Here is a 25,069-nt window from a genome sequence, read left to right as displayed (position 1 = left end):
TTTGCAAAAGCCCTAGGTAATTAGCAGCAAAGAGAAAACACATCCCCTGGCTTTCAGCAAGAGAAGAGTTGACGTGTGCAACGCTGCAAAAAGGGCTTGGAAGAGGACCCTGGTGGCCTGTGTCGCCCCTGATATGTAGCTTCCATTCCACGCTGTGTGTCCTGTTAGCTTATGTCACCCCCAGTTTTTCAGCTGTGAGCCTTGAAATCAAGTCATTAGAACCAAGCATGAGCTGGGCGTGGTGGCGCACGCCTTCAATCTCAGCACTCGGGTGGCAGAGGTAGGAAGATCGTTGTGAGTTTGAGGCCAGCCTGAGACTACATAGTGAGTGAGACCCTACCTCAAAAACAAACAAACATACATGAGGCTGGAGAGATAGCTCAGCAGTTAAGGCACTTGCTTGCAAAACCTAAATACCCAGGTTCAAAACCTCAGTACCCACATAAAGCCAGTAATGTATACATCTGGAATCATTTGCAGTGGCTAGAGGTCCTGGCATGCCCATTTTTTCTCTCTCTTGCAAATAAATAATTTAAAAAAATAGAAAAAACAAGCTGAGTGTGGTGGTGCACACCTTTAATCCCAGCACTCAGGAGGCAGGGGTAGGAGGATCACTGTGAGTTCGAGGCCAGCCTGAGACTACATAGTGAATTCCAGGTCAGCCTGGGCTAGAGCGAGACCCTACCTTGAAAATGCAAGGGGGTTAAAAAAAAAGAAGAAAAAAAGTATAATTCCTGGGAGAAGATTATTTATGTATTTAAGACAGAGTCTCAATCTGTAACCAGGCTGGCTTGGAATTTATTTTGCAGCCCCCAATGGCCTGGAACCCCTGGTGACTCTCTTATGCCAGCTTCCTGAATGGGTACTAGGATTACAGGAGCCATACCTGGCCATCTACATGCAAAATAAAGTTGTTATTTTATTTTTTGGTTTTTCTTTTTCTTATATTTTATTTATTTTTGTTTGTTTATTTTTATTTATTTGAGAGCGACAGAGAGAGAAAGAGGCAGAGAGCGAGAGAGAGAGAATGGGCATGCTTCCAGCCACTGCAAACAAACTCCAGATGTATGCGCCCCCTTGTGCATCTGGCTAACATGGGTCCTGGGGAATCGAGCCTCGAACTCAGGTTCTTAGGCTTCACAGGCAAGCGCTTAACTGCTAAACCATCTCTCCAGCCCCTATTTTTTGGTTTTTCAAGGTAGGGTCTCATTCAGGCCCAGGATGACCTGAAATTCATTATGTAGTCTCAAGGTGGTCTTGAGCACACAGTGATCCTCCTACTTCTGCCTCCTGAGTGCTGGGATTAAAGGCATGTGCCACCACACCCAGCAGAAGTTATTTTTTTAAATACTATTTATTGGCATGTTTACAAATATTGCAATGTAAAATACCACTCTAGTGTATATGTGCTGTTGACTCAAGCACTGAAAGATTTTTTCTGGGTTTTTTGTTGTTGTTGTTGTTGTTTATAAGGAGAATATGAGCGAGAAAGAATTGGTGTGCCAGGGCCTCCAGCCACTGAAATCAAACCCCAGACATGTGTGCCATCTTGTGCACATGTGTGACCTTGTACACTTCTGTCATCTTGTGCATCTGACTTACGTGGGTTCTGGAGAGTTGAACATGGGTCCTTAAGCTTTGTAGGCAAGTGCCTTAATGGCTAAGCTATCTCTCCTACCCTTGAGCACTGGAGTTATTTTTGTTGATTTGTTTGCTCATTTCATTGTTTCATCTTCAAATTTGAGACCACCATGGTGTGAAGCTCTTCTTTTTATTATTATTTATTTGATAGAAAAAGAAGCAGAGAGAGACAGAAAGAGAGAAAATGGGCACCCCAGGGCCTTCAGCCACTGTGAACAAACCCCAGATGCATGCGCCCCCTTGTGTGCACATGCAATACTGCATGCTTGCATTACTGTGTGTCTGGCTTATGTGGGACCTGGAGATTCAAACATGAGTTCTTAGGCTTCATAGGCAAGTGCCCTAACCACTAAGCCATCTCTCCAGCTCCTTCTTTTCTTTCCTTTTTTTTTTTTTTTTTTTAATTAAAAGCAGGCTCTCATTCTAACACTGGCTTATCTGGAAAATTCATTCTATAGCCCAGACTGGCCTTGAACTCAACAACCATCTCCCTAAGTCAGCCTCCCAAGTAATGGCATTATAGACATAAGCCGCCACTCCCAGCTTCTGAAGTTCTTTAAAATTAAAGTGGTGGGCTAGGGTCAGCTCAGTGGTGCAGTGTCTGTCACAGCAGAGACTGGGTTCAGTCCCAGCACTGAATTCAGTGTGCTGGCACATGCCCATGACCCTAACACTCACGAGGTGGAGGCAGGAGGATCAGAAGGTTAAGGCCCTTCTGGCTAGCCAAGCTACATGAGACTACCTCAAAAAAATTTTTAAGTTTCTTTTCTTCTTTTTTAAATTATTTATTTATGAGAGAAAGAGAGAGACTGAATGGGTGTGCCAGGGCCTCTAGCCACTGCAAAGGAATTCCAGACACATGCGCTGGCACGGGCATCTGGCTTTCATGGGTTCTGGGGAATCGAATCTGGGTCCTTAGGCTGTGCAGGCAAGCACCCTGACCACTAAGCCATCTCTCTAGCCCTCAAAAAAAGTTTTGTAACATGGAGCTTGGTGGCTTATGGTTGTAATCCCATCAGTTTGGAGGCTGAGGTAGGTAGATTGAGTAAATTCAAGGCCAGCCTAGGCTACAGAGTAAGTTCCAGGTCAACATGGGTTATAGTGAGACCCTGCCCTCAAAACTTTTATAATTAGCCAGGCATGGTGGCGCATGCCTTTAATCCCAACACTGGGGAGGCAGAGGTAGGAGGATTGCCGTGAGTTTGAGGCCACCCTGAGACTCCATAGTGAATTCCAGGTCAGCGTGAGCTAGAGTAAAACCCTACTACGAAAAACCACAAAAAAACTTTTATACTTAAATTTTTCAAACTAGTATATGACTGGATATAGGTACCATAAATCTTGCTAATGAGAATGGGCAAGGAATGAGGCAATTAGGATGGTTATTAAATGAGGGGCAGGAGAAGGGACAGAGTTGCTGGTTGTGGTTAAGGGAGTGGATGTTTTAGCAGGAAGCGCTTCTTGGGGCTGACTATGACACAATAAACCAAGGAGCAAAGAAGTAACTAGACTAACAATGTGTTCCAAGCCACAGGCATTGAGTAAGCCTTTGCGTGCACCTGAGCTGAAGTCCCACCTATACGTGCAGACACATGTATGCCACATAGACATGCATACCACCTATACAGATGACATATACATACATACATACCACATATACAGACTACATATACATACGCATGTACTGCATAGAATACACACCACACTGGCAGTATTAAGCGGTAGCAAGTGCCTCCCTCTACCCTCCGCATATCCCTCTTTCAGGTTTCCCAGAGGCCATCACGGTCCCCAGTTTATCTGGGATCCTGACACATGCTCAAAAGACTCCACAAACCAGGGCTGTCCTATCTTTTCAAAAATGTCTCTCCTTATACATGTTCCCAAAGAAAAGTTGGACTTTTTTTTTTAAGTTATATCTCAGAAATTTAGCCTTGCTGGGGGTGGTGGCGCACGCCTTTAATCCCAGCCCTCGGGAGGCAGAGGTAGGAAAATCGCTGAGAGTTTGAGGCCACCCCGAGACTGTATTAGTGACTGCCAGGTCAGCCTGAGCTAAGAGTGAGAGTCTACCTTGAACCACAGCCCCCCCCTCCAAAAAAAAGAAAAGAAATTTAGCATGGAGTGATTTCACCCAGCATTACACATGCACCCCTAGGTCCGTGCTTAATTTGAAAATCAGACAAGTTTGAGGAAAACCAGGCCAGCTTGTGAGAAATGCAAATACTCGCCCCTCACAGACCCTGCCCCGGGGTTTGCCAACTGCCAGCTCACCCGAGGTTAGGCTCCAGCTGGTCAACTCCGGCCGGGACTCGTCACGTGTGCCGTGATTTACAGAGTCCCGGGCCCAGGAGGCGCAGCTGAGCAGGGCTGCGTCTCTGGAACAAGGGCCCCAACGGGCATCTTCAGGTTCGGGCGAGTTTGGGGCTCAGCCCCGTCTTAAGTAACTCCCCAGAGTGAAGAAAGTAAACACCTTAGGGGGACGTAGGTGGCCTTCCAGCTCCCGGTTGCTGTTGGATGTCGTTCACAGGGCGCAAAGAGGATCACCCCCCCACACACACCTCTTCTCATCAAGGCCCCAGCTAGTCTGAGCATGAAAGCCAATTAGCCTAAACCTAACCCCCCCCCCCAAGCGCCCAAGTCACCTGCTGGGCGAGGCACTCGCCCTCGCGGGCCCCAAAGCTTTCTCCTGTGTGGTCCTAGACCCAGAGTCCCTGCCAGGGCCAGAGGCGTGTGGCGAAAGGTACAAATTCCCAAGGGCGTGGTGGCGCACGCCTAAAATCTCAGCACTCCCCGGAGGCTGAGGGTAGGAGGATAGTTGTGAGTTCGAGACCAACCTGGGCTGGAGTGAGATCCTCTCCCCCGCCCCGCCCCCCACACATACATACACGAAATGTGCAAGTTCCTAACTTCTGAGTCCAGAACTTTCAGAATCTACTTTTTGGTGTGTTGTGTCCCCCCCCCCCCCCCCACTCCCAGGCTGTGTGGTCTCAGGCTGCGATCCCCATTCCTGTCTTCCCGGGTGCGCCAGCACGCCCGGCCACTTTGGTTGTTGGTGGTGGTTATTTTGTTAACCGAAGCTCACCCCGCAAGCTGGGGGCATCCTAGTCGGCTTTAAATTTGAAGTTAGAGAACCGGGGCGGAGGAGGGCGCGGAGGTCGTGCATCACAGCATCCCCAGGAGCGTGGGGTGTGGAGGGGGGAGGGATAGAGCCAGGCCCGGGGGTCCCAGCCTCGAACCAATTAAGCCGGAGTCGCGCGGCGCGGCGTGGCGCACCCGCCCCACTCCCGGGAGCTCGTTAGGAATACCGACTCTCGGGCCGCACCCCGGCAAGCCAGAATCTGCATTTTAACGAGCCAACCTCGGGTGACTGGCGCGCATTAAAAGTTGGAGGCGAGCCGCGCTTCTGAAATTTTAATGAGCCAAAACCGAGTCACCTGGGATCTCGTTAAGATGCAGCCACGGCGGTTTCTTCCTCCAACTTGAGCGTGCATGCGCAGCACCTCGGGGATCCTTGTTAAAAAAAATAATAATAATAATGCAGATTCTGCTGCGGCGGCGGCGGCGGCGGCGGGGCCCGGGGATGGAGAGCTGGGGCGCTGCGCGCGGGCGTCCCCGGGATCCCCGAGGTCTTGGCCGCGAGCCAGGCCGCCGTCAAGCACGCGTGATAAATCGTCCCGGGGAGCCCGGGGGCCCGGGACATGCGCGTTCGTTCGGGCCGTGGTAAGGAGAGGGTGGGGTGGTGGGATTCCCGAAGTCCCGGAATCCGCCGTGCGAAGCGAGCCACTCGCCGGGGACCCGCCCCGCCCGGAGCCGCGTCCACGCGCCATGTCGCGGCGCAAGCAGGCCAAGCCCCAGCACCGGGACTCCGGGGAGCCGGGTGAGCAGCGCCGTGGACACCTCACCTTGCGTGGGGGGGGGGTGTGGAGGGGCTAGAGGTGATGGCTCCGATGCCCGTCCGCTCCCGGTCCCCGGACACCAACCTTTGAAGGTGCGGGGTGTGAGCAGGCTGGGTGGGATGGCGAGAGGACTCACACCTGGGCGCATGAGTTACGCCCCAGCCTTTGTGAACGACGGCCCCGGGGTGAAGGACGGGCGACCCTCCACTCGGCGTGGGTGATGCGTCCATTCGCTCTTGTCTCACTGGAGGGAGGCTCGGGGACGCCACCCTACCCCCTGCGGGTCGGTTTTCAGGGTTGGTGCGCGCGCCCACATCTTGGGCACCCGCGCCAGGGGACATTCGGGCACCTGCGCCCTGGGAGTGACATCGAAGAGATACCCTAGTTTCTACGGGGTGCCAGACCTCGGGCTTGGTGCTAGGGAGGGACGCAGAAGGGATCAAGGACCGGATCGCCAGTGGTCTTGGATCTTAAGGTCCATTTGTGGAGGAGGACACTTGAAACTGGTGGTGAGCGTTCCAGCTGAATAAGAACCAGGAGCTTTGAAGCCGGGCGTGGTGGCGCACTCCTTTAATGCCCGCCCTTGGGAGGCAGAGGTAGGAGGACCGCCGGGAGTTCTAGGTTAGCCTGGGCTAGAATAAGACCCCCACACACACCTCGAAAAACCAAAACAAAACAAAAAACCAGGAGCTTTGGAGAGTTTGGTGGCGGGGGAGGGGAGGAACATTTCCAACGTGTGATGTAGCTCACCTAGGGGACCTGAGGATGTGTGACGGGGAGAGCCGGCAGGGGGAGGAGGATGGTTCTGGACAGAAGGAACCGCGCCTCCGAAGCTCCGCGGGGGGCCCCGGCATCTTTCACTGAGTGACCGGGATGGCTGAACCCTGCAAGCTCACCTTCGCTACTACATGGACTTTGGCGAAATAGGAATATGGTTGCGACTTGCAGAGATATCCACATACACACAGCCTAGCATGGGATGCTGGGGGGGGGGGGATGAGGGGAGCCCCCTAGAGGCTCCAGATTCCTCGGTCCCCCCTCTGGCGCGCGCACACGCACACACACACACACACACACACACACACACACACCAATCCCCCAACCCCCCCCCCCCCCCCCGTCGGAATCCCAGAGGTCAGGTTGCGGCTCCGCCTAGCTAAGGCGCTTCCCTGTTGATAATCTTTGGCTCTTTATTTCTCTGCAGCCTGGGGGAGGGTAGAGGACTTTTAACTGGACTTTCTCCTCTTCTGCCCTGAACTCCAACTGGCCCGTGAAGGGGCGGTAACCGGTGCGCTCCTCATCTCATAGCTCATCTCCCCAGGAAACAGGGGAGTAGTGTCATGCCGGTTCTTCTAAATACTTTCTATTCTAAAAATCAAGTAAGGCTTCCTGTAACTGAAAGTACCTGGTGGACAGTGTTTGGAGACTAGAAGGGCTTGAGTAGGTTAGAACTCTAGTAGGACCCTCCAGGGCTCGCTGGGTGCGCCTCAGCATCGACCTGGCAAAGCGGAGGCTCTGGGGGTGTTAACCTTGGCCGGTAAGTGGCTGCTAGTAAGAAAGAGAGAGAGAGAGAGAGAGAGAGGAGAGAGAGAGAGGGAGGGAGGGAGGGAGGGAGGGAAGGAAGGAAGGAAGGAAAGATGGATGGATGGAAAGATGGATGGATGGAAAGATAGATTGCTGCCAAGCCTGGTGGCTCTCACCTTTAATCCCAGGCAGAGGTAGGAGGATCGCAGTGAGTTAGGGGCCACCCTGAGACTGCATAGGAATTCCAGATCAGTCTGGGCTAGAGTTAAACCCTACCTGGAAAAACCAAAAAAGCAGGAAGAGAAAGAACAAAATAATAAAACAATCCTCCTACCTCTGCCTCCCAAGTGCTGGGATTAAAGGTGTGCGCCACCATGCCCGGCTGCTCAGTTCACTTTTGATCCCTTTAAACAGCCTGGTGTTGCCGGACATAAGGGGAGTGCTGCGTTCTGGGGTTCCTCTCCCATCACCCAGTGTGCATCTTTGCTCCAGTCACTGCTTCTGAAAACTGAACACACAGTCTGGAGACAGATGTGTTTAATCCATGACTTAGGCTTGTGACACCAAGCAGGAGGAGCCTTTCTATGTTTTCAAGGTTGAGTCCCTCTCAACTGCAGGTGGCCTTGAACTTGGGGCGCTTTGAAAGGAAAATACGGTGAGAACAGTGTATGTAATCGGTAGGCTTCCCATCGCCACCAGTAAATCAACAGAGGGGCGGGAAAGCAACTGGACATTGGACATGTAGGTATGTCACTGCGCTGACCTGGAGAGCCACCCACACTTGCAGCCACACAGCTGTGCCATTCTTAGCAGAGGGTGGGCTTCCCCCCATCTCGGTTCCTAGATGACCGCAGGCGGAAGGCCCCTCGCACCTGACCGCGGACGCTCCACCTCGGTCGCTGGGAGATGCTGCTCTTGCGTTTCCACTGGAAACGGGCATTTTCCACATCCAGGAACCGCGTAGCTCTCATGCATGCAGGGCAGTGGATGAAACTGATACAGGTTCTTGCACATATAGTCATGAATGTGGCCTTCACCTAAGGTCATGAGATAGTGGCCATAATCCCCATTCTGCAGATGTGGGAGTTGAGGAACATGGCACTGACTAGCTTGCTCAGGGTCACCCAGCTAAAATGACCGAACAGGGATTTGTAGCTCACTGGCTAGTCCCGCCTCCCCTTTGGTTTCAGGCTAACTTGGCTATCGTGGAATTAAGATCTCTCCTGAGTTTACTGGTGTTTTTTTTAAGTGCGTGTGTGTTTGTGTTTTGAGGTAGGGTCTCACTCTAACCAAGACTGGACCGAGGCTGGTCTAGAATTCACTAGGTAGTCTCGAACTCAGGACGATCCTCCCACCTCTGCCTCCAAAATGCTGGGATTAAAGGCGTGACCACCATGCCCAGTCTAAATTAGTTTGTTTATTTATTTAAAAGAAAGGAAGGATGGGCACGCAAGGGCCTCCAGCCATTGCAAACAAGCTCCAGATGCATGTGCCATCTAGTGCATTTGGTTTACGTGGATCTTTAGGTTTTGCAGGCAAGCACCTTAACCACTAAGCTATCTGTCCTGCCCAATGTTTTTATTATTATCATTATTTTGGGGGGGGCTTGAGGTAGGGTCTCGCTGTAGCCTAGGCTGACCTAGAATTTGCTCGTATTCTCAGGGTGGCCTCAAACTCATGGCAATCCTCCTACCTCTGCCTCCTGAGTGCTAGGATTAAAGGCGTACGCCACTACACCCAAAGTGCTGGACTATAGATGTGTGCTGTGTCACCACACCAGTTTTTTGTTTTAATATATTTTACTTATTTGAGAGAAAAAGAGGCAGAGGGGGTGAGGGGGAGAATGGGCGCGCCAGGGCTCCCAGCCACTGCAAACAAACTCCAGACATGTGCGCCCCCTTGTGCATCTGGCTAACCTGGGTCCTAGAGAATCGAACGGGGATCCTTTGGCTTTACAGGCAGATGCCCTAACCACTAAACCATCTCTCCAGCCCTGTTTTGTTTTTCTGTTTTTAATATGTGCGTGTGTGTATGTATATGAAGGCCTGAGGTTGACATAAGGTGTCTTCCTCAGTTAATGTCACTTTAGTCATTGAGACAGAATCTGTCACTAAACCTACAGCTCACCAATTCTGCTAGTCCAGCTGGTTCCAGGGGTTCCCCATCTGCTCCTCCCTGTTCCCCACCTCCTGAGCACCGGGATACAGGCAACCGTCCCTGCCCAACACTCACTTAGTGCCGTGGATCAGAAGTCAGGTACCCATACTGGTGTGGCAAGCACTTTACCCATTGAGGAGCCTTCTCTCCCCAACCCTAGTTTTCTCTGTTAATATGTGAATCGCTCATTCGAGCGAGGTCATCTGTCTCAGTGTGGGTTCTACCCAGCTGGAAATTTCCAGCCCTGCCCCCTGAGCACCTGTGAGCCAGCCAGCTTTCATCTTTTCTCACCAAGCAGGAATTCTCAGGTGTGATTCCCTAAACCAGCAATGTCAGCAGCAAATTGGAACTTGTGAGCAATGAAAAATGGCCAGGGCTCCTGTAGACGTGCTCAATGGGGACTCAAGACCTGGGTTACACAGGACAGCCTCTTGGTGACTCTGCTATTCCATCATGGGAGACCAGCTGGCTGTGAGCTGTTTCTTGATATTTTTTGTTTTTCCTTTTTTGGTGGTTTGCAGAAATTTATCTATTCCTTTTGAGGGGGATTTTTGTTTTGTTTTGTTTTTTTGAGGCAGGGTCTCACTCTAGCCCAGGCTGACCTGGAATTCATTATGGAGTCTCAGGGTGGCCTCAAACTCACAGCAATCCTCTTACCTCTGCCTCCCGAGTGCTGGGATTAAAGGCGTGCACCACCACACCCAGTTTATTGAGGGGGATTTTTTGTTGTTGTTGTTTTGAGGCAGGGTCACTCTAACCCAAGCTTACCTAGAAGTCACTCACTCTGTAGCCCAGCTTGCTCTGGGATTCATGGTGACCCTCCTACCTCAACCTCCCCAGAACCGAACCGGGATTATAGGTATGACCCACCACACTCAGCTTGCAGAAATGTATTAAAGTGGAAAAGATGCTACTTAATCTTTTACCCCCCGAGCGTCCACCAGCTGTGTTTGGGTCTCCGGCTGTGGCTTTGCACTGTCATGAAAGACCTGGAAGTCCTCTGGACACACATGTGCTCCTCCTAACAGGAATTCCTATGGAATTTTGTTGTTGTTGTTTTCCCCAAGGTAGAGTCAAACTCTAGCCCAGGCTGACCCAGAACTCAGTCCGTAGCTCCAGGGTGACCTTGAACTCATAGCCATCCTCCTTACTCTGCTTCTGGAGTACTGGGATTAATAGGTATGCACCACCAAGCCCAGCATGAATTCCTTTTGTTGTTGTTGTTTTGTTTTGTTTTTCAAGGTAGGGTCTCACTGTAGCCCAGGCTGACCGGGAATTTACTATGTAGTCTCAGAGTGGCCTCCAGCTCACGGTGATCCTCCTACCTCTGCCTCCCAGGTGCTGGGATTAAAGGTGTGCACCACCACACCTGGCTCTGGATTCCCTTTGGCGGCAGGAGCTGGTCATGACCCTCCTTTGTATACCAGGCTGGCATTGAACCCACGATCCTCCTGTCTCAGCCATCCTGAGTGCGGGGATATTAGAGGGTGTGTACCACGATGCCTCACCCCATGTGAAAGTTTAATTTTAATTTACTGATGGCGCTGCTGCCTCTTTGTGCCTTTATTATAAAGGTCCAAATTGCTACCAATAAGCCATCCGTGATAAAATGGTGTAACTGGTCACTTGAGCAGAAGCATGAAAAACTTCCTTAAAATGCCAAATGTCATTAACTCCTCAGTGCTTCTCAGACCCTCTGGGGTATCATGAACAAGCAGAGCACAGCCTGTTTTGTTGGCCTGGGCTGGACCCAAGTATCTGCATTCCTACCCAGCTGGTGAGGGTCCTGCTGGGGGAGCCACCCTCAAAGGAGCCAAGCTTGGGAGTCAGAAGATCAGATCTGTTGGTCGTGGCAGCACACACCTTTAATCTCAGCATTGGAAGACTGAAGTAGGATCGCTGTGAGCTCAAGACCATCCTGAGACTCCATAGTGAATCCCAGGTCAACCTGGGCTAGAGTGAGACCCTACCTTGAAAAACCAAAAAAAAAAAAAAGAGGGGTGCTGGAGAGATGGCTTAGTAAACCATATGCATAAGGTGGTGCATGTGCCTGGAATTTGTTTGCAGTGGCTGGAGGCCCTAGTGCACCCATTCTCTCTCTCTCTTTATCTGCCCCTTTCTGTCTTCTTCTATCAAATAAAAAAACAATAATAATAATTTTTTAAAGGATCAGATCTGCCCCACTCTCTCTACCCTGTGTCTTTGGGTCTGGGGCGAGGCCTAGGAGAGACATGCACCCCAAGTTTGCCATGGCTGTGATTCCAGTGATGTGAGGAAGGGGCTCACTAGAGTGGGTGTGGGGCTCATATTGATAATGCGAGCACTCTGGAGGCAGAGAACAAGAGGATCATTGGATGTTCAGGGCCATCCTGCTCAATGTTGTGAGCTCCAACCTTTCTCACAGCAAACAAGAAGTCCACACTGGTATCTCTGCACCGCATGAGGCGTGCCCGCTCTGGGGACCCATGACTCCCAGGGCTTTGCTGAGTCCCTGTGTCCATGTCCCTTTCAGCTTCTGAGCTAGATAACGACGTCAAGTCACCTGACCTCTCTGCAGAAGAAGGTGCTGCTCCGAGAGCCCCCGCCGCCGCCCCCCCCTCGGAATCCAAGGAGCCAGCAGCCACCCTGGGAGAAAGGACTTTCAACTGCTGCTATCCAGGTACGGGGTGCACGTGACCCCAGAGCCCCTCTTCTGTTCCCGGCGCATGGATGCAGGCTCTGGGAGTTCCCCGCGTGCGTCCCCACGTGACTCTCCAAACCTGCAAAGCATGTGTGGTTCAGGGCAGCTGTGACTGCAGCCTAACTCAAAACCACAAACGTGCGGACCAGAGAGATGGCTCAGTGGTTAAGGGCGCTTGCTGGCAAGGCCTGATGGCTTGAGTCCCAGTTCCTAGAGACACAGGAAGTCAAATGCAGAGTGGCGCATGCACCTAGAGTTTGCTACAGTGGCCAGTGGCCCTATGGCGCCTATTTCTCTCTCCCCTTGCTTGCTGATAAAAATATTGTGAGATTCTGTTTTTCTGGGTTGGTTTTTTTTGTTTTTTTTTTTTTTTTTTTTTTGATTTTCAAGGTAGGATCTCACTCTAGCTCAAGCCGACCCGGAATTCTCTATGTAGCCTCAGGGTGGCCTTGAACTCACAGTGATCCTCCTACCTCTGCCTCCCAAGTATTAGAATTAAAGGCGTGCCACCACCTCTCCTGGCCTTTTTGTATTTTGAGATAGGGTATCACTGGGTGGCCTGGAACTCAATATATAGCCCAGGCTGATCTTGCACTTGCAGTGATCCTCCTGCCTCCACTTGGAATTACAGGTATGTACACCCATACCTAATTTTATCTTATTTAATTAATTTATTTATTAATATTTTTAGGTAGGGTCTCAGTCTAGCCCAGGCTGACCTGGAATTCACTGTGTAGTCTCAGGGTGGCCTTGAACTCACCGCAGTCCTCCTACCTCTGCCTCCTGAGTGCTGGGATTAAAGGCATGCGCCACCACACCCGGCTTTCCCTCTCTTTTTGATCCAGGGAGTCAAACCCAGGGCCTTGTACATTGCTCGGTAGATGCCCTGCCGGTAGCTATGGCCACAGCTCCCTCCTCTACCTGTTTTTCTTTTTCTTTTCCAATAGGGTCTCACTGTAGCCCAGGTTGGCCTTGAATTCATGGTGATCCACCTACCTTAGTGCCCTGAGTGCTGAGACTAAAGATGTGTGCCACCACACCAGGCCTTACCTCTACCTTTTCTTTTTTTTTTTTAATTTTTACTCATTTATTTATTTATTTTCATGGTAGGGTCTCACTCTAGCCCAGGCTGACCTGGAATTCACTATGTAGACTCAGGGTGGCCTTGAACTCATGGCGATCCTCCTACCTCTGCCTCCCAAGTGGTGGGATTAAAGGTGTGCACCACCACAGCCAGCTGAGATTCTTTTTGTAACTTGATTACAGTTTTCCTGTGTGCGTGCACACGTGCGTGTGTGTATCTGTGTATGACGGTATATGCGCAGACGTGCTCGCCCATAAGTGTGTTTAGAAGCCACAGGTTGATATCAGGCAACTTCATCCGTCACTCTCCGCTTGATTTCTTTGAGGTAAAGTCTCTCGCTGAACCTAGAGCCCCCCAGTTTGGCTGGATCAGCTGGCCAGCAACCCATGGGGATCCTTTCTCTACACCCCATGCTGGGATGACAGGCACATGCCACCACACCTGACTTTTACCTGAGTGCTGGGGATTCAAACTCAAGCCTCTAGGCTGTGTCACAAGCACTTTGCCTACTGAGCCACCTCCCCAGCCCTGGCTGGCACTGTTCTCCAGCGTGAATTTCACAGCTAACGATGTCATATTGCCACGTCAAAGGATTGGCACGTCTGTCAGAACATCAGATGCCCAGCCACTTGCGGGTCGAGTTTGCACTTGCCCCTTCACTTACGGCGGGATCATATTGCAGTAAAGCCACGGTGAGGCTGAGGAGACAGCCCAGTGGTGTGGGTACTTGCTTGCAAAGCCTGATGGCCCAGGTTCAATTCCCAGTACCCACATAAAGCCAGATGCACAAAGTGGTGCATGCATCTGGAGTTCATTTGCAGTGGCGAGAGGCCCTAGCGTGCCAATTTTCTCTCTCCACCCCCGTCTCTGTCTCTCTCTGTCTCATAAACAAATATTATGAGTTTATACTTCATTTGAGTTGAAAACATCAAAGGCAAGAATACATGGGGCCGAGGCTCAATGGTGGAGTGTTTGCCTCGCATACACAGAGCCCCGGGTTCAACCCACAGCACTGCCAATGGCAAAAAACAAAATTCACTTAATGCCCTTGGCTAAGATAGAGAAAATGGGCACACGAGGGACTCATTGTAAATGAACCCCAGAGGCATATGCCACTTGGTGCATCTGGCTTTATGTGGGTACTGGGGAATTGAACCCAGACCGGGAGGCTTTGCAAGCAAGAGCCATCACTCCAGCCTAACTCTGTTTTATGGCAGTGTTGAGTATGTCATGTAACTTGTACGGTTGTTAAATCCTGAGCTGACTGTGGAAAACGGGATGATTTCATGGGTACGCGTGACTGCATAGGTACACTCCCACACCACCATGAAGTCAGTGAAAATCACAAGTTGAACCTTTGTAATTCAGGGACTGCGTGTACTTTAAAGAACATTTTCTTCCTTTCCCTCTAGGGTGTCACTTCAAAACCGTCCATGGCATGAAGGATTTGGACCGCCATCTGAGAACCCACACGGGTAGGTATCCATTCAGTTAACCGTTGCATGAAAACGCAAGGGATAGATGGACTTGAACTAAGTGTTGCATACCTGGAAGGGAAGGAGACGCTTTGTTGTCCTTGGAACACTGGAACGGGAAGTGGAGCAAGCAGTGAGGGTGCCTGCGGGAATCTTAGAGGGCAATGACGGGGCTGGAGAGATGATTTAGCAGCTAAGCGTTTGCCTGTGAAGCCTAAAGACCCCTTTTCGAGGCTTGATTCCCCAGGACCCACATTAGCCAGATGCACAAGGGGGCGCATGCATCTGGAGTTTGCTGGCAGTGGCTGGAGGCCCTGATGTGCCCATTTGTTCTTTATTTCTTTCTCTCTCTGTCGCTCTCAAATAAATAAATAAAATAAAAATTTAAAAAAAGAGGGCTGGAGAGATGGCTTAGCGGTTAAGCGCTTGCCTGTGAAGCCTAAAGATCCCGGTTCGAGGCTCAGTTCCCCAAGTCCCACGTTAGCCAGATGCACAAGGGGGCGCACGCGTCTGGAGTTCATTTGCAGTGGCTGGAGGCCCTGGTGTGCCCATTCTCTCTCTCTCTCTCTCTCTCAAATAAGTAAATAATAAAAAATTCAAAATAAAAACAAATAAATAAAAATCTTCTAAATAGAAAAAAAAATGGTAGGGCTGGAGAGATGGCCTAATGGTTAAGGTGCTTGCCTACAAAACCAAAGGACCAAGATTCAATGCCCCAGGACCCACCTCAGCCAGTGGCACATGAGTCTGGAGTTCTTTTGCAGTGGCCAGAGGCCCTAATGCATCCATTCTCTGTCTCTCTTCCTGTCTCTGCATAGAGACAGAGAGAGAGATGCCTCTTACTCAAATAAATAAAAATAAAATAACTATAAACCCAGCCCAGCATTCGCCTTTAGGGACAGCACTCCTCAGAGGAGGATGTCTGTTGAGTTTGAGGCCAGCCTGGGACTACAGAGTGAGTGCCAGGCCAGCCTGGGCTAGAGTGAGACCTTACTGGGCAAAAGAAACAAGATGAAACGCAAAAGAGTCTATGCCCTATTCTTGCCTGTCTGGGTAAGAGCATTGGTTTGTTTAACCCTAGAGTGTGGCTGAAATATAATCAGGTTGTTTCCTTTTTGTTAGGTTCAGAATTTAGAAAACCTCTGAGACAGTTTCTTTTGGGGCCCAAAGTTTTTTGTTTTTTTTTTTTTTCTCCAAAGTTTTATTAATACCAACAAGGGGGTGGCTGGGTTCAGAGCAAAGAAAGTGGGGAGGAAGGAGGAGGGTGAGGGTCTTACACTGGGTTGTATGGGGTGTCTGCTGGACGTGGGGTGGGCGTCCCACTGGAGCCTTACTGTCCCAGATCTCCTTGGAGTGGGCTTTGATCTCTTGTTTGGGGTCTGTGCTGCTAGCTTCTAGGGCGGGCCTGTTTCCTCCCACTCTGGTCCTGAAGGGCCTAGGAATTCCATAATAGAGGGTGTTGATTCTGGGAATCCCAACTTAGCCTGAATTTACTTAGGAGGAGGAGGAGCTGAAACAACTCTTTGAAACCTCAATTTCCATAATGGAAGATAGCTTCCTCCGGGAGCCCAGCCAGAAGCTGGGGGGGGTGGCAGGAGGGGCTCCGGAAATCTTCACACTTTCCCAGTACGATTTGAGCTCGGTTACCTCTGGGTCCCTGGCAGCTGGTCTCCTTCTCTGAATTTCTTCAGTGGGAAGCAGAAGTGAGGCCTGACCCAGCGTAGGACTTTAGTTCACCAGCGTATCCAGAGGGGTGAGGGCTGGTTTCCAGGAGGGCGGCTACGACCCATTTCACCCACAGAACTCCAGCATTGAGAACCCAGCGATCTGGACACCTGAGGATCTACCCCAAAGGGCAGGAGGCTGTAGGACCCAAGACCAGTTTTGACTGGTGAGGGCGGGTCATGTCCTGCTGTGAGAGAGGGAGGGTCTGGCCTCACCTCTGCAGATAATGCCACCAGAATGGTGGGGGTCAGGAAGTGTGAGGATTGCAAGGCCGGGATGAGGAAGAGGAGGAGGCTGCCAACATGGCCCCTGCAAGAGACTAACTGTCCTGGCGGGAAGTGGAGCGATCATCCTCAGCAGGACAGTACTACTGCCACCTAGTGGATGGAGGCGACATCGGCTTCCCAAATCCCACAATGCCCTGTTGTCCTGCAACCCTGAATTAATGAGTGAACCCCAAGTGCTCATAGTACCAAGGTTGACCTGGAGAGGAAGTCAAGGCAATGGCATTTTTCTCGCATGTTATAAAGCATGCTGGGCACACGGAGAGAGTGAGGGCCTGGCCCTTGAGTCCGTAGATGTGACTTAAGCTACCTCCCTGGGTCCAAGGCGACGGATCTTGGAATCTCTTTAAGGGAAAGTGAGAGAGGTGCTAGGCAGGGCAGGGAGCAGGCAGCCCCAGCACTTGGGAGGCAAAGGAGGGTTAGGAGTTCAAGGTCATCCTCAGCTATGCAGCGAGGCCAGCCCAGACTCCATGAGATCCTGTTTTGGTTTTGTTTGTATTTTTAAAATATTTTTTGTTTATTTCAGTTAAGGCATTTGCCTACAAAGCCAAAGGACCTCTGTTCAATTCCCCAGGACCCATGTAAGCCAGATGCACAAGGGGGCACATGCGTCAGGAGTTCATTTGCAATGGTAGTAAAGTTAAAAAAAAAAAAAGAAAAGAAAAGAAATTTATGGTTGGACTGGAAATATGGCTTAGCAGTTAAGATGCTTGCCTGCAAAGCCACATGACCCAGGTTCAACTCCCCAGTACCCACTTAAGCCAGATGTACAAAGTAGCACATGCATCTGGAGTTAATTTGCTGCAGCTGGAGGCCCTGGTGTGCCCAATCTCTCTCTCTCTCTCTCTCTTAAATAAATACAAACAGGGTTTAGCCTTTGATTTTCTTTAATCAGATCTATTTCTTTCTGTTGTTGTTGTTTTTCGAGGTGTGGGGTCTCACACTAGCCTAGGCTGGCCTCAAACTCCTGGCAATCCTCTGGCCTCAGCCTCAGAGTGCTGAGATTAAAGGCATGCACCACCATGCCTGGATCAATTTTTTTTTTTTTTTTTCATTTGCAAGCAGAGAGGGGGGTGGTGTGGAGAGAATGAGAATGGGTGTGCCAGGGCCTCGTGCCACTGCAAATGAACTCTGAACACGTGTGCCACTTTTGACCTGGGTACTGGGGAATCACACCTGGGCCGTCAGGCTTTGCAAGCAAGCGCCTCTCACCACCGACCTTCTCTCCTGGCCCTTCAGTCTGAGTTTTACACCATGCGTCACCTCCTGTGTTTGAAGGTGACAAGCCGCACAAGTGTGGGTTCTGCGACAAGCGCTTCAGCCGGAAGGACAACCTGACCATGCACGTGCGCTGCCACACGAGCGTGAAACCCCACAAGTGTCACCTGTGTGACTACGCGGCCGCCGACAGCAGCAGCCTCAAGAAGCACCTGCGGGTCCACTCGGACGAGCGGCCGTACAGGTGCCAGCTGTGCCCGTACGCCAGCCGCAACTCCAGCCAGCTCACCGTGCACCTGCGCTCCCACACGGGTGAGTCCCGCCCCCGGGGAGCGGCTGCCTCCCACCGTTGGAGCTAGAAGTGAAGGGATCTGGAGCCGGCCGTGATGCGGCCCGTGGAGGTTTCCTCCGTCCAGACGACCGCTGTTGGGGCGAAGGGGTCTGATGGCCGGGCTCGCTGGCCTGACCACACAGAACCCAGGTAGGGGTGGGCAAACTGGCGTAGCTGCCCAGCACCAAATCTGTGTCTCAGATTAAACTAAGTTTGTCAGTGCCTCGATTTATACCTTCTCGGCTGCCTTGGCTTCATTCAGACATACAGCAAAGTCAGTTAAAGGTGATTAGAGCCGCCTTTGATCCCCGCACCTGGGAGGCAGAGGTAGGGAGATCAACAGGAGTTCGAGGCCACCCTGAGACTACAGAGTGGATTCCAGGTCAGCCTGGGATACAGTGAACACCCTACCTTGAAAAATCAAAAAATTAAATTAAATTAAAATGTGATTATAAAACACAAACACCTAGTTCTAGTTTTCCCTTCCCTTCTTAGTGGAATCTCACAGAAATAATGACAGCTAGGTAGGATCAGCCCGTTGTAGCACCCTCCAGACAATGGAGATCAAGCCACTCCTGGTGATGGAAGACAGCAAGCTGATGGAAATGTGTTACCTTTAAAATTCTGTAAAGAAGGGCTGGAGGGATGGGTTAGCAGTTAAGGCATTTGCCTGCAAAGCCAAAGGACCCAGGTTTGATTCCCCAGGACCCATGTTAGCCAGATGCACAAGGGGGCACACACGTCTGGAGTTCGTTTACAGTGGCTGGAGGCCCTGGCACGCTCTCTCTCTCTCTCTCTCTCTCTCTCTCTCTCTCTCTCTCTCTCTGTCTTCCTCCCTCCCTTCATCCCTCTTTCTCTGTCAAATAAATAAGTAAATAATAAATTTAAATTCTGTAAAGAAGGTTGGGGGTGTAGCTCAGTGGATAATCAAGTGTTCATCTAAGCAAGCTCAAGGCCCCGGGTTCTGACCCCAGCACTGAACACTTGTAATCCCAGCACTCAGGCAGTGGAGGAAGAAGGATCCAAAGTTCAGAATTATCCTCAGCTACATAGCAAGGTCAAGGCCAATATAAGATACATGAGATCCTGTCTTTAAAGTTCTAATGAATTATTTAATGTAAATTGAGGGAAGAGAGAGCCAGGGCTCCATTCTCCAGTACCCATGTAAAGCCAGACACAGTGGCACATGCATCTAAAGTTCATTTGCAGTGGCTAGAGGCACTGGTATGCCCATACGCACACACACACTCTCTCTCTTTTAAACAAGTGCATATTTTTAAATGGAGCAAAGAAAGCAGTATGCCAGTGGACAGGTGGAGGCAGCCATAGAGTAAGGAGCCAGGCTTTCCAGCAGATGTCAAGTGCCACGCGAGTACTGACTGTGAAACTGGCATGAAGATGGCTGAGGAAACCACAGCATGTGTGACCCAGGCTTAAGCCACTCTTTCCCCTCTTCCTAAATGCAGCCAACTAAATATGATGAGGCTCGCCGAGTTCGAGGCCACCCTGACACCACACAGTGAATTCCAGATCAGCCTGAGCTAGAGTTAGATCCTACCTCAAAAAACCAAAAAAGAAAAAAAGACAGCATAAAGATGATGAGGCATTTGTAAGAATGAGGAGGCTGGGCGTGGAGGTGCACGCCTCTAATCCCAGCACTAGGGAAGCAGAGGTAGGAGGATCACCGTGAGTTTGATGCCACCCTGAGACTACATAGTGAGCTTCGGGTCAGTCTGGGCCAGAGCAAGATCCACCTCGATAAAAAAAACAAAACAAAAAAAGAATGGCATGAAATATGCCATGTCTAAACACAAAGCGTTCCAGAGAGTACTTGAGCAGCAGGCAAAAAGTTTTGTGGTGATGTGTGTGAGGAGGCTAATCCCAGCACTCGGGAGGCAGAGGTGGGAGGATCGCCGTGAGTTCGAGGCCACCCTGAGACTACACAGTGAATTCCAGGTCAGCCTGAGCCAGAGTGAGACCCTACCTTGAAAAACAAAAAACAAGGGTGGGGGGGTGGCCTGGGAATGCCTCTCACCCTGATGGACTGAGGTGTGAGGGTGATACTGGGGGGGAGGTGCTCATGGGCAAAGCACTTGCCATATAAGCATGAAGACCTTGGTCCTCCATGCCCCCCCCCACATAAAAACTGGGCATAGCAGCTCACGCTTATAATGCCAGCACTGGGGAGTCAGAGACAGGCAGATCCCTAGGGCTTGCTGGCTAGCTAGTCTAGCTGAATGGGTGAGCTCCAGGTTCAGCGAGAGACCCTGTCACACACACAAAAAAAGTTGACATTCACCTCTGGCTTGCACATATACAAACACACATGCACACAAAAAACGAACCCTAGCCAGGCGTGGTGGCGCCCACCTTCAATCCCAGCCCTCGGTAGGCAGAGGTAGTTGGATCACCATGAGTTCGAGGCCACCCTGAGACTACATAGTGAATTCCAGGTCAGCCTAGGCTAGACCAAGATGCTACCTCAAACAACTAAAAAATAAAAATAAAAAATAGGGCTGGAGAGATGGCTTAGCGGTTAAGTGCTTGCCTGTGAAGCCTAAGGACCCCGGTTCGAGGCTCGGTTCCCCAGGTCCCACGTTAGCCAGATGCACAAGGGGGCGCACGCGTCTGGAGTTCGTTTGCACAGGCTGGAAGCCCTGGCGCGCCCATTCTCTCTCTCTCCCTCTATCTGTCTTTCTCTCTGTGTCTGTCGCTCTCAAATAAATAAATAAAATTTAAAAAAATAAATAAATAAATAAAATAAAATAAAAAATAACACTAGAAAGCAGGGCTCATTGCCACCAGCATACACCTGGCATGAAGGATGGGTAAATGGTCCTGACCTTCCTTATATTCAGCTGATAATGACTAAAGTAACTGCCTCCAGACCTCCAAAGTGACTGAAAAGTCTTGAGAAAGGCCATCAGAGAAAGGATTCTTAAGCAAACCCTAGAAAGCCATGATTTTTTCATTATTGGTCCTATAGTCTTGTGCCACATCCTTGTGTTAATTTTTTTTTTTTTTTATTCACTGGTTTTTTGAGGCAGGGTCTCACTCTAGCTCAGGCTGACCTAGAATTCACTGTGTAGTCTCAGGGTGGCCTCGAACTCACAGTGATCCTCCTGCCTCTACCTCCCGAGTGCTGGGATTAAAGGTGTGAGCCACCACGCCCAGCCTTGTGTTAATTTTTTGTTTTGTTTTGTTTTTTCAGGGTAGGGTTTCACTCTAGTCCATGCTGACCTGGAATTCACTTGCTGACCTAGAATTCACCCTTGCGTGTTAATTTTATAAATAAACCCCAATCTGAATTTATAAAGCCCAGAAGCTTTAGTAACACGATGTACATCAGTTAAATACAATAGCAAGCATGTCCCGGCATGGTGCCCCAAGCCTTCAATGTCCGCATTGGAGAGGCTGAGGTAGGAGAATCACTATGAGTTCGAGGCCAGCCTGGGGCCACAGAATAAATTCCTAGTCAGCCTGGGCTGGAGCGAGAGCCTGCTTCAAAACAAACAAACAAACAACAAAATTGGCCAAGCATGGTGGTACACTCTTTTAATCCCGGAACTTGGGAAGCTGAGGAGGTTGGAGGACCACCTTGAGTTCAAGGCCAGCCTAAAACTACATACTGAATTCCAGGCCATCCTGGGCTAAAACAGGCCCCTACCTCAAAAAAAAGGGGGGGAGGGGGGCTGGAAAGGAAAAAATAGTAAGTATGTCTATAAAGTTTTGTTTTATCTGGAAAACTGCTACATAGCTTACTTTGTATGTCTTCCATGTCCAATTCTGGGTCGCCAATTATCAGATGTGAGTTAGGCTTGGAACTCAAGTGTCTTTCAGCTGTGGACTTGGGGTCATGATGCTTGAATTTCAGCCCCCCCCCCCCGTTAACTGACCTCTCTGAGTTCCCGTTGCCCCATCCGTAAAGTGAGGTGATGGTTGCTATGAGGACTGTTGCCAGGGCCACATGTGAATGTTACCGTCTGCAAGTTACAAGTAGAGTCGCCTGGTCGCAGCTGGCCAGGTGTGTCACGCACCTTCACGGAGGGAGGGGCCCGGGTGGTCGCCTGCCAGGCTCTAATGGAGACACGCCTTCCTCCCGTTGCTAGGGGACACGCCCTTCCAGTGCTGGCTCTGTAGCGCCAAGTTCAAAATCAGCTCGGACTTGAAGAGACACATGATCGTGCACTCGGGCGAGAAGCCGTTCAAGTGCGAGTTCTGCGACGTCCGCTGCACCATGAAGGCGAACCTGAAGTCGCACGTGCGCATCAAGCACACCTTCAAGTGCCCGCACTGCGCCTTCCAGGGCCGCAACCGGGCCGAGCTCCTGGAGCACAGCCGCCTGCACCAGGCCGAGCACCCGGAGAAGTGTCCCCAGTGCAGCTACTCCTGCGCCAGCGCCGCCGCCCTGCGCGTGCACAGCCGCGTGCACTGCCAGGACCGGCCCTTCAAGTGCGGCTTCTGCAGCTTCGACACGAAGCGGCCCAGCAGCCTGGCCAAGCACGTGGACAAGGCGCACAAGGGGGAGGCCAAGACGGAGAACAGGGCCCCCCGGGGCCGGGAAGGGCCCAAGGAGGCGGGTGGCTCCCAGCACGTGGCCAAGATCGTGACCCACCGGGCGTTCCGCTGTGACATTTGCGGGGCCTCCTTCGTCAGGGACGACTCCCTGAGGTGCCACCGCAAGCAGCACAGTGACCAGGGTGACGGCAAGAACTCAAGCCTGGTCACCTTTCCCCCGGAAAGCGGTGCCTCTCCGGGACAGCCCAGCCCCCTGGTCTCTGTGGGGCAGCTCGAAGGTGCCCAGGAGCCCAGCCTCGACCTCTAAGGGCAGCCACGGCGGGTTCTCGGGGACCCAGTGAGGACACAAGGGCAACTTTGGCCCTCCTGCAGCTGCCAACCCCCGTTTCCCCCGCCACCCGTCCCCCAGGTCCTTGGTGGCATTTGGCGGACGTGTGAAGGGAGCAGACACCAGAGGAATGCCATGGTGCGACTCGTCCACAAGCCTGGCTCCTCAAAGGCGGGCACTGGGCTGTGCGCCACGGAAAGCTTTTCCACGGGGACCGTTGGTGCTCGGATGGATCTGTTGATGCTGGAGTTGCTGAACTAGTTGGCAAGTTAGAACCCTAAAGCTAAACTGATCTGTATAGCAGGTCAGGGTCTGTGTGTGGTGGGGGGTGTCTGGGGTACCAGGGAAAAGTTCTATTTCTTCACCTGGGTAGTGGTGGGTATAGTATGTTCACCTTATATAATTGTGTGGTTTCTCTTCTCTTTTACAATTAAAAAAAAAAAAGACAAACACATCGGTAGAGGGGTGTAGGTCGATTTTCTCTACGTTCCTGCAAAGGCAGACTGCTGGAGGAGGCTTTCCATCTTCCCCCTCTACCCCATCCACTAAGTGGTTTATATAAATCTTGGGATTTCTCACCAATCCTGCAATGAAGCAAAGTGCAGTTTGGCCTGAAGGTGGCGCCAGAGATCAAACTAACCGTGATGCAGCCAGCGAGGGTGCGTCCTAAAATTGGAAGTGAATGTTGGAAACAAAAGTCTAAGGCCACTGAGCCCTGGGCCTGGTTCTGGGATATGCGTGGTGAGTGAGACAGCTGAGACCAGTGTCTTTCGCATCATGCAGAGCCCGTGGGACCTGTGCACTGCACACGAGTGGAAGTCTAACCTTCTGAACACTCTTTACCTAACCGAAGCCTTGAGGTTCTGGGATCCCAGTGAGTATAGCTCCCTTGCCAAGTTTGTACGCTCTACTGTTCATCAAATACTGTCCTTGTTTAATATAAATTCTTGTGTGAGCCGAGCAAGGTGATGCACACTTGTAATCCCAGAATTTGGAAGGCAAAGGCAGGAGGATCGGGAGTTCAAGGCCAGCCTGGGCTACATGAATTCTTGTGTTAACAAAACACACACATACATACCTTTAGGGGCTGGAGAGACGGCTTAGTGGCTAAATGCTTGCCTGTGAAGCCTAAGGACCCCTGTTCGAGGCTTGATTCCCCAGGACCCACGTTAGCCAGATGCACAAGGGGGCACACGCGTCTGGAGTTCATTTGCAGTGGCTGGAGGCTCTGGTGCGCCCATTCTCTCCCTCGTTCTCTCTCTCCCTCTTTCTCTGTCTGTTGCTCTCAAATAAATAAATAAAAATTAAACACACACACACACACACACACACACACACACCTTTAATCCCGGCACTCAGGAGGCTGAGGTAGGAGGGTCACTGTGAGTTCCGGGTCAGTCTAGGCTACAGTGAGAACCTACATTGAGTGAGTGAGTGAGTGAGTGGGTGGGTGGGTGGGCGGGGGGGGGGGGGAACAGTGTGACCTCATTAAGCTACACAGGGATGCTTTTGAAATGGACACTAAATAGATCTATTGTTCTTGGTAAACTCGAAAAAAGAGCTATGGTGACAAAGTGTTATAGACTGAATACTGGGGAATAGTTCCCTTAGAAAAAGTAAGAAGAGGGCTGAGAGATGGCTTAATGGTTTAAACACCTTCCTGCAAGGCCTAAAGACCCAGATTTGATTCCCTAGAACCCATGCAAGCCAGAGCTAGAGAGATGGCTTAGCTGTTAAGGCACTTGCCTGCAAATCCAAAGGACCCATGTTCGATTCCCCAGGACCCATGTTAGCCAGATACACAATGGGGCACACGCATCTGGAGTTCGTTTGCAGTGGCTGGAGGCCCTGTCGTGCCCATTCTCTCTCTCTTTCTCTCCCCCTCTTTCTCTGACAAATAAATAAAAATAAAATATATTTAAAAAAAAATAAGAGGAGCCAGGCATAGTGGTACATGTCTTTAATCCCAGCACTTGGGAGGCAGTGTATTGCAGTCAGGTTCACATTACTGGCAGAAATCACCTGACCCAGAGCAGCTTGTGGGGGGAAAAAAAGGTTTATTTTGGCTTACAGTCTCGAGGGAAAGATCCACGATGGCAGGGGAAAACGATGGCATGAGCAGAGGGTGGACATCACCCCCTGGCCAATATAAGGTGGACCATAGCAACAGAAGAGTGTGCCAAACACTGGCATGAGAAAGCCAGCTATAAC

At 50.9% G+C, this 25,069-nt stretch overlaps 1 protein-coding gene across 2 annotated transcripts in view; it reads left to right on the top strand.

Annotated features, from left to right (window-relative positions):
- Zfp64 (ZFP64 zinc finger protein) overlaps positions 1-23,312 on the top strand; it is an 82,902-nt gene extending 59,590 nt beyond the window's left edge. Inside the window, exons 1-5 of one of the 2 annotated variants that reach the window (XM_045156916.1) lie at positions 5,419-5,515; positions 11,728-11,874; positions 14,392-14,454; positions 17,742-17,993; positions 22,122-23,312. In XM_045156916.1, coding sequence (XP_045012851.1) covers positions 5,464-5,515; positions 11,728-11,874; positions 14,392-14,454; positions 17,742-17,993; positions 22,122-22,837 — 1,230 coding nt within the window. In that variant the 5' untranslated portion in view covers positions 5,419-5,463 and the 3' untranslated portion in view covers positions 22,838-23,312. Of the gene's footprint in view, positions 1-5,418; positions 5,516-11,727; positions 11,875-14,391; positions 14,455-17,741; positions 17,994-22,121 lie in introns of those variants that run through there. The other variant, XM_045156915.1, reaches the window with a different exon arrangement.
- Positions 23,313-25,069: the final 1,757 nt, after the last annotated feature.

This window comes from Jaculus jaculus, chromosome 8 (genome assembly GCF_020740685.1).
Source record: "Jaculus jaculus isolate mJacJac1 chromosome 8, mJacJac1.mat.Y.cur, whole genome shotgun sequence".
NCBI lineage: Eukaryota > Metazoa > Chordata > Mammalia > Rodentia > Dipodidae > Jaculus > Jaculus jaculus.
This window is presented reverse-complemented; position numbering and strand designations above follow the sequence as displayed.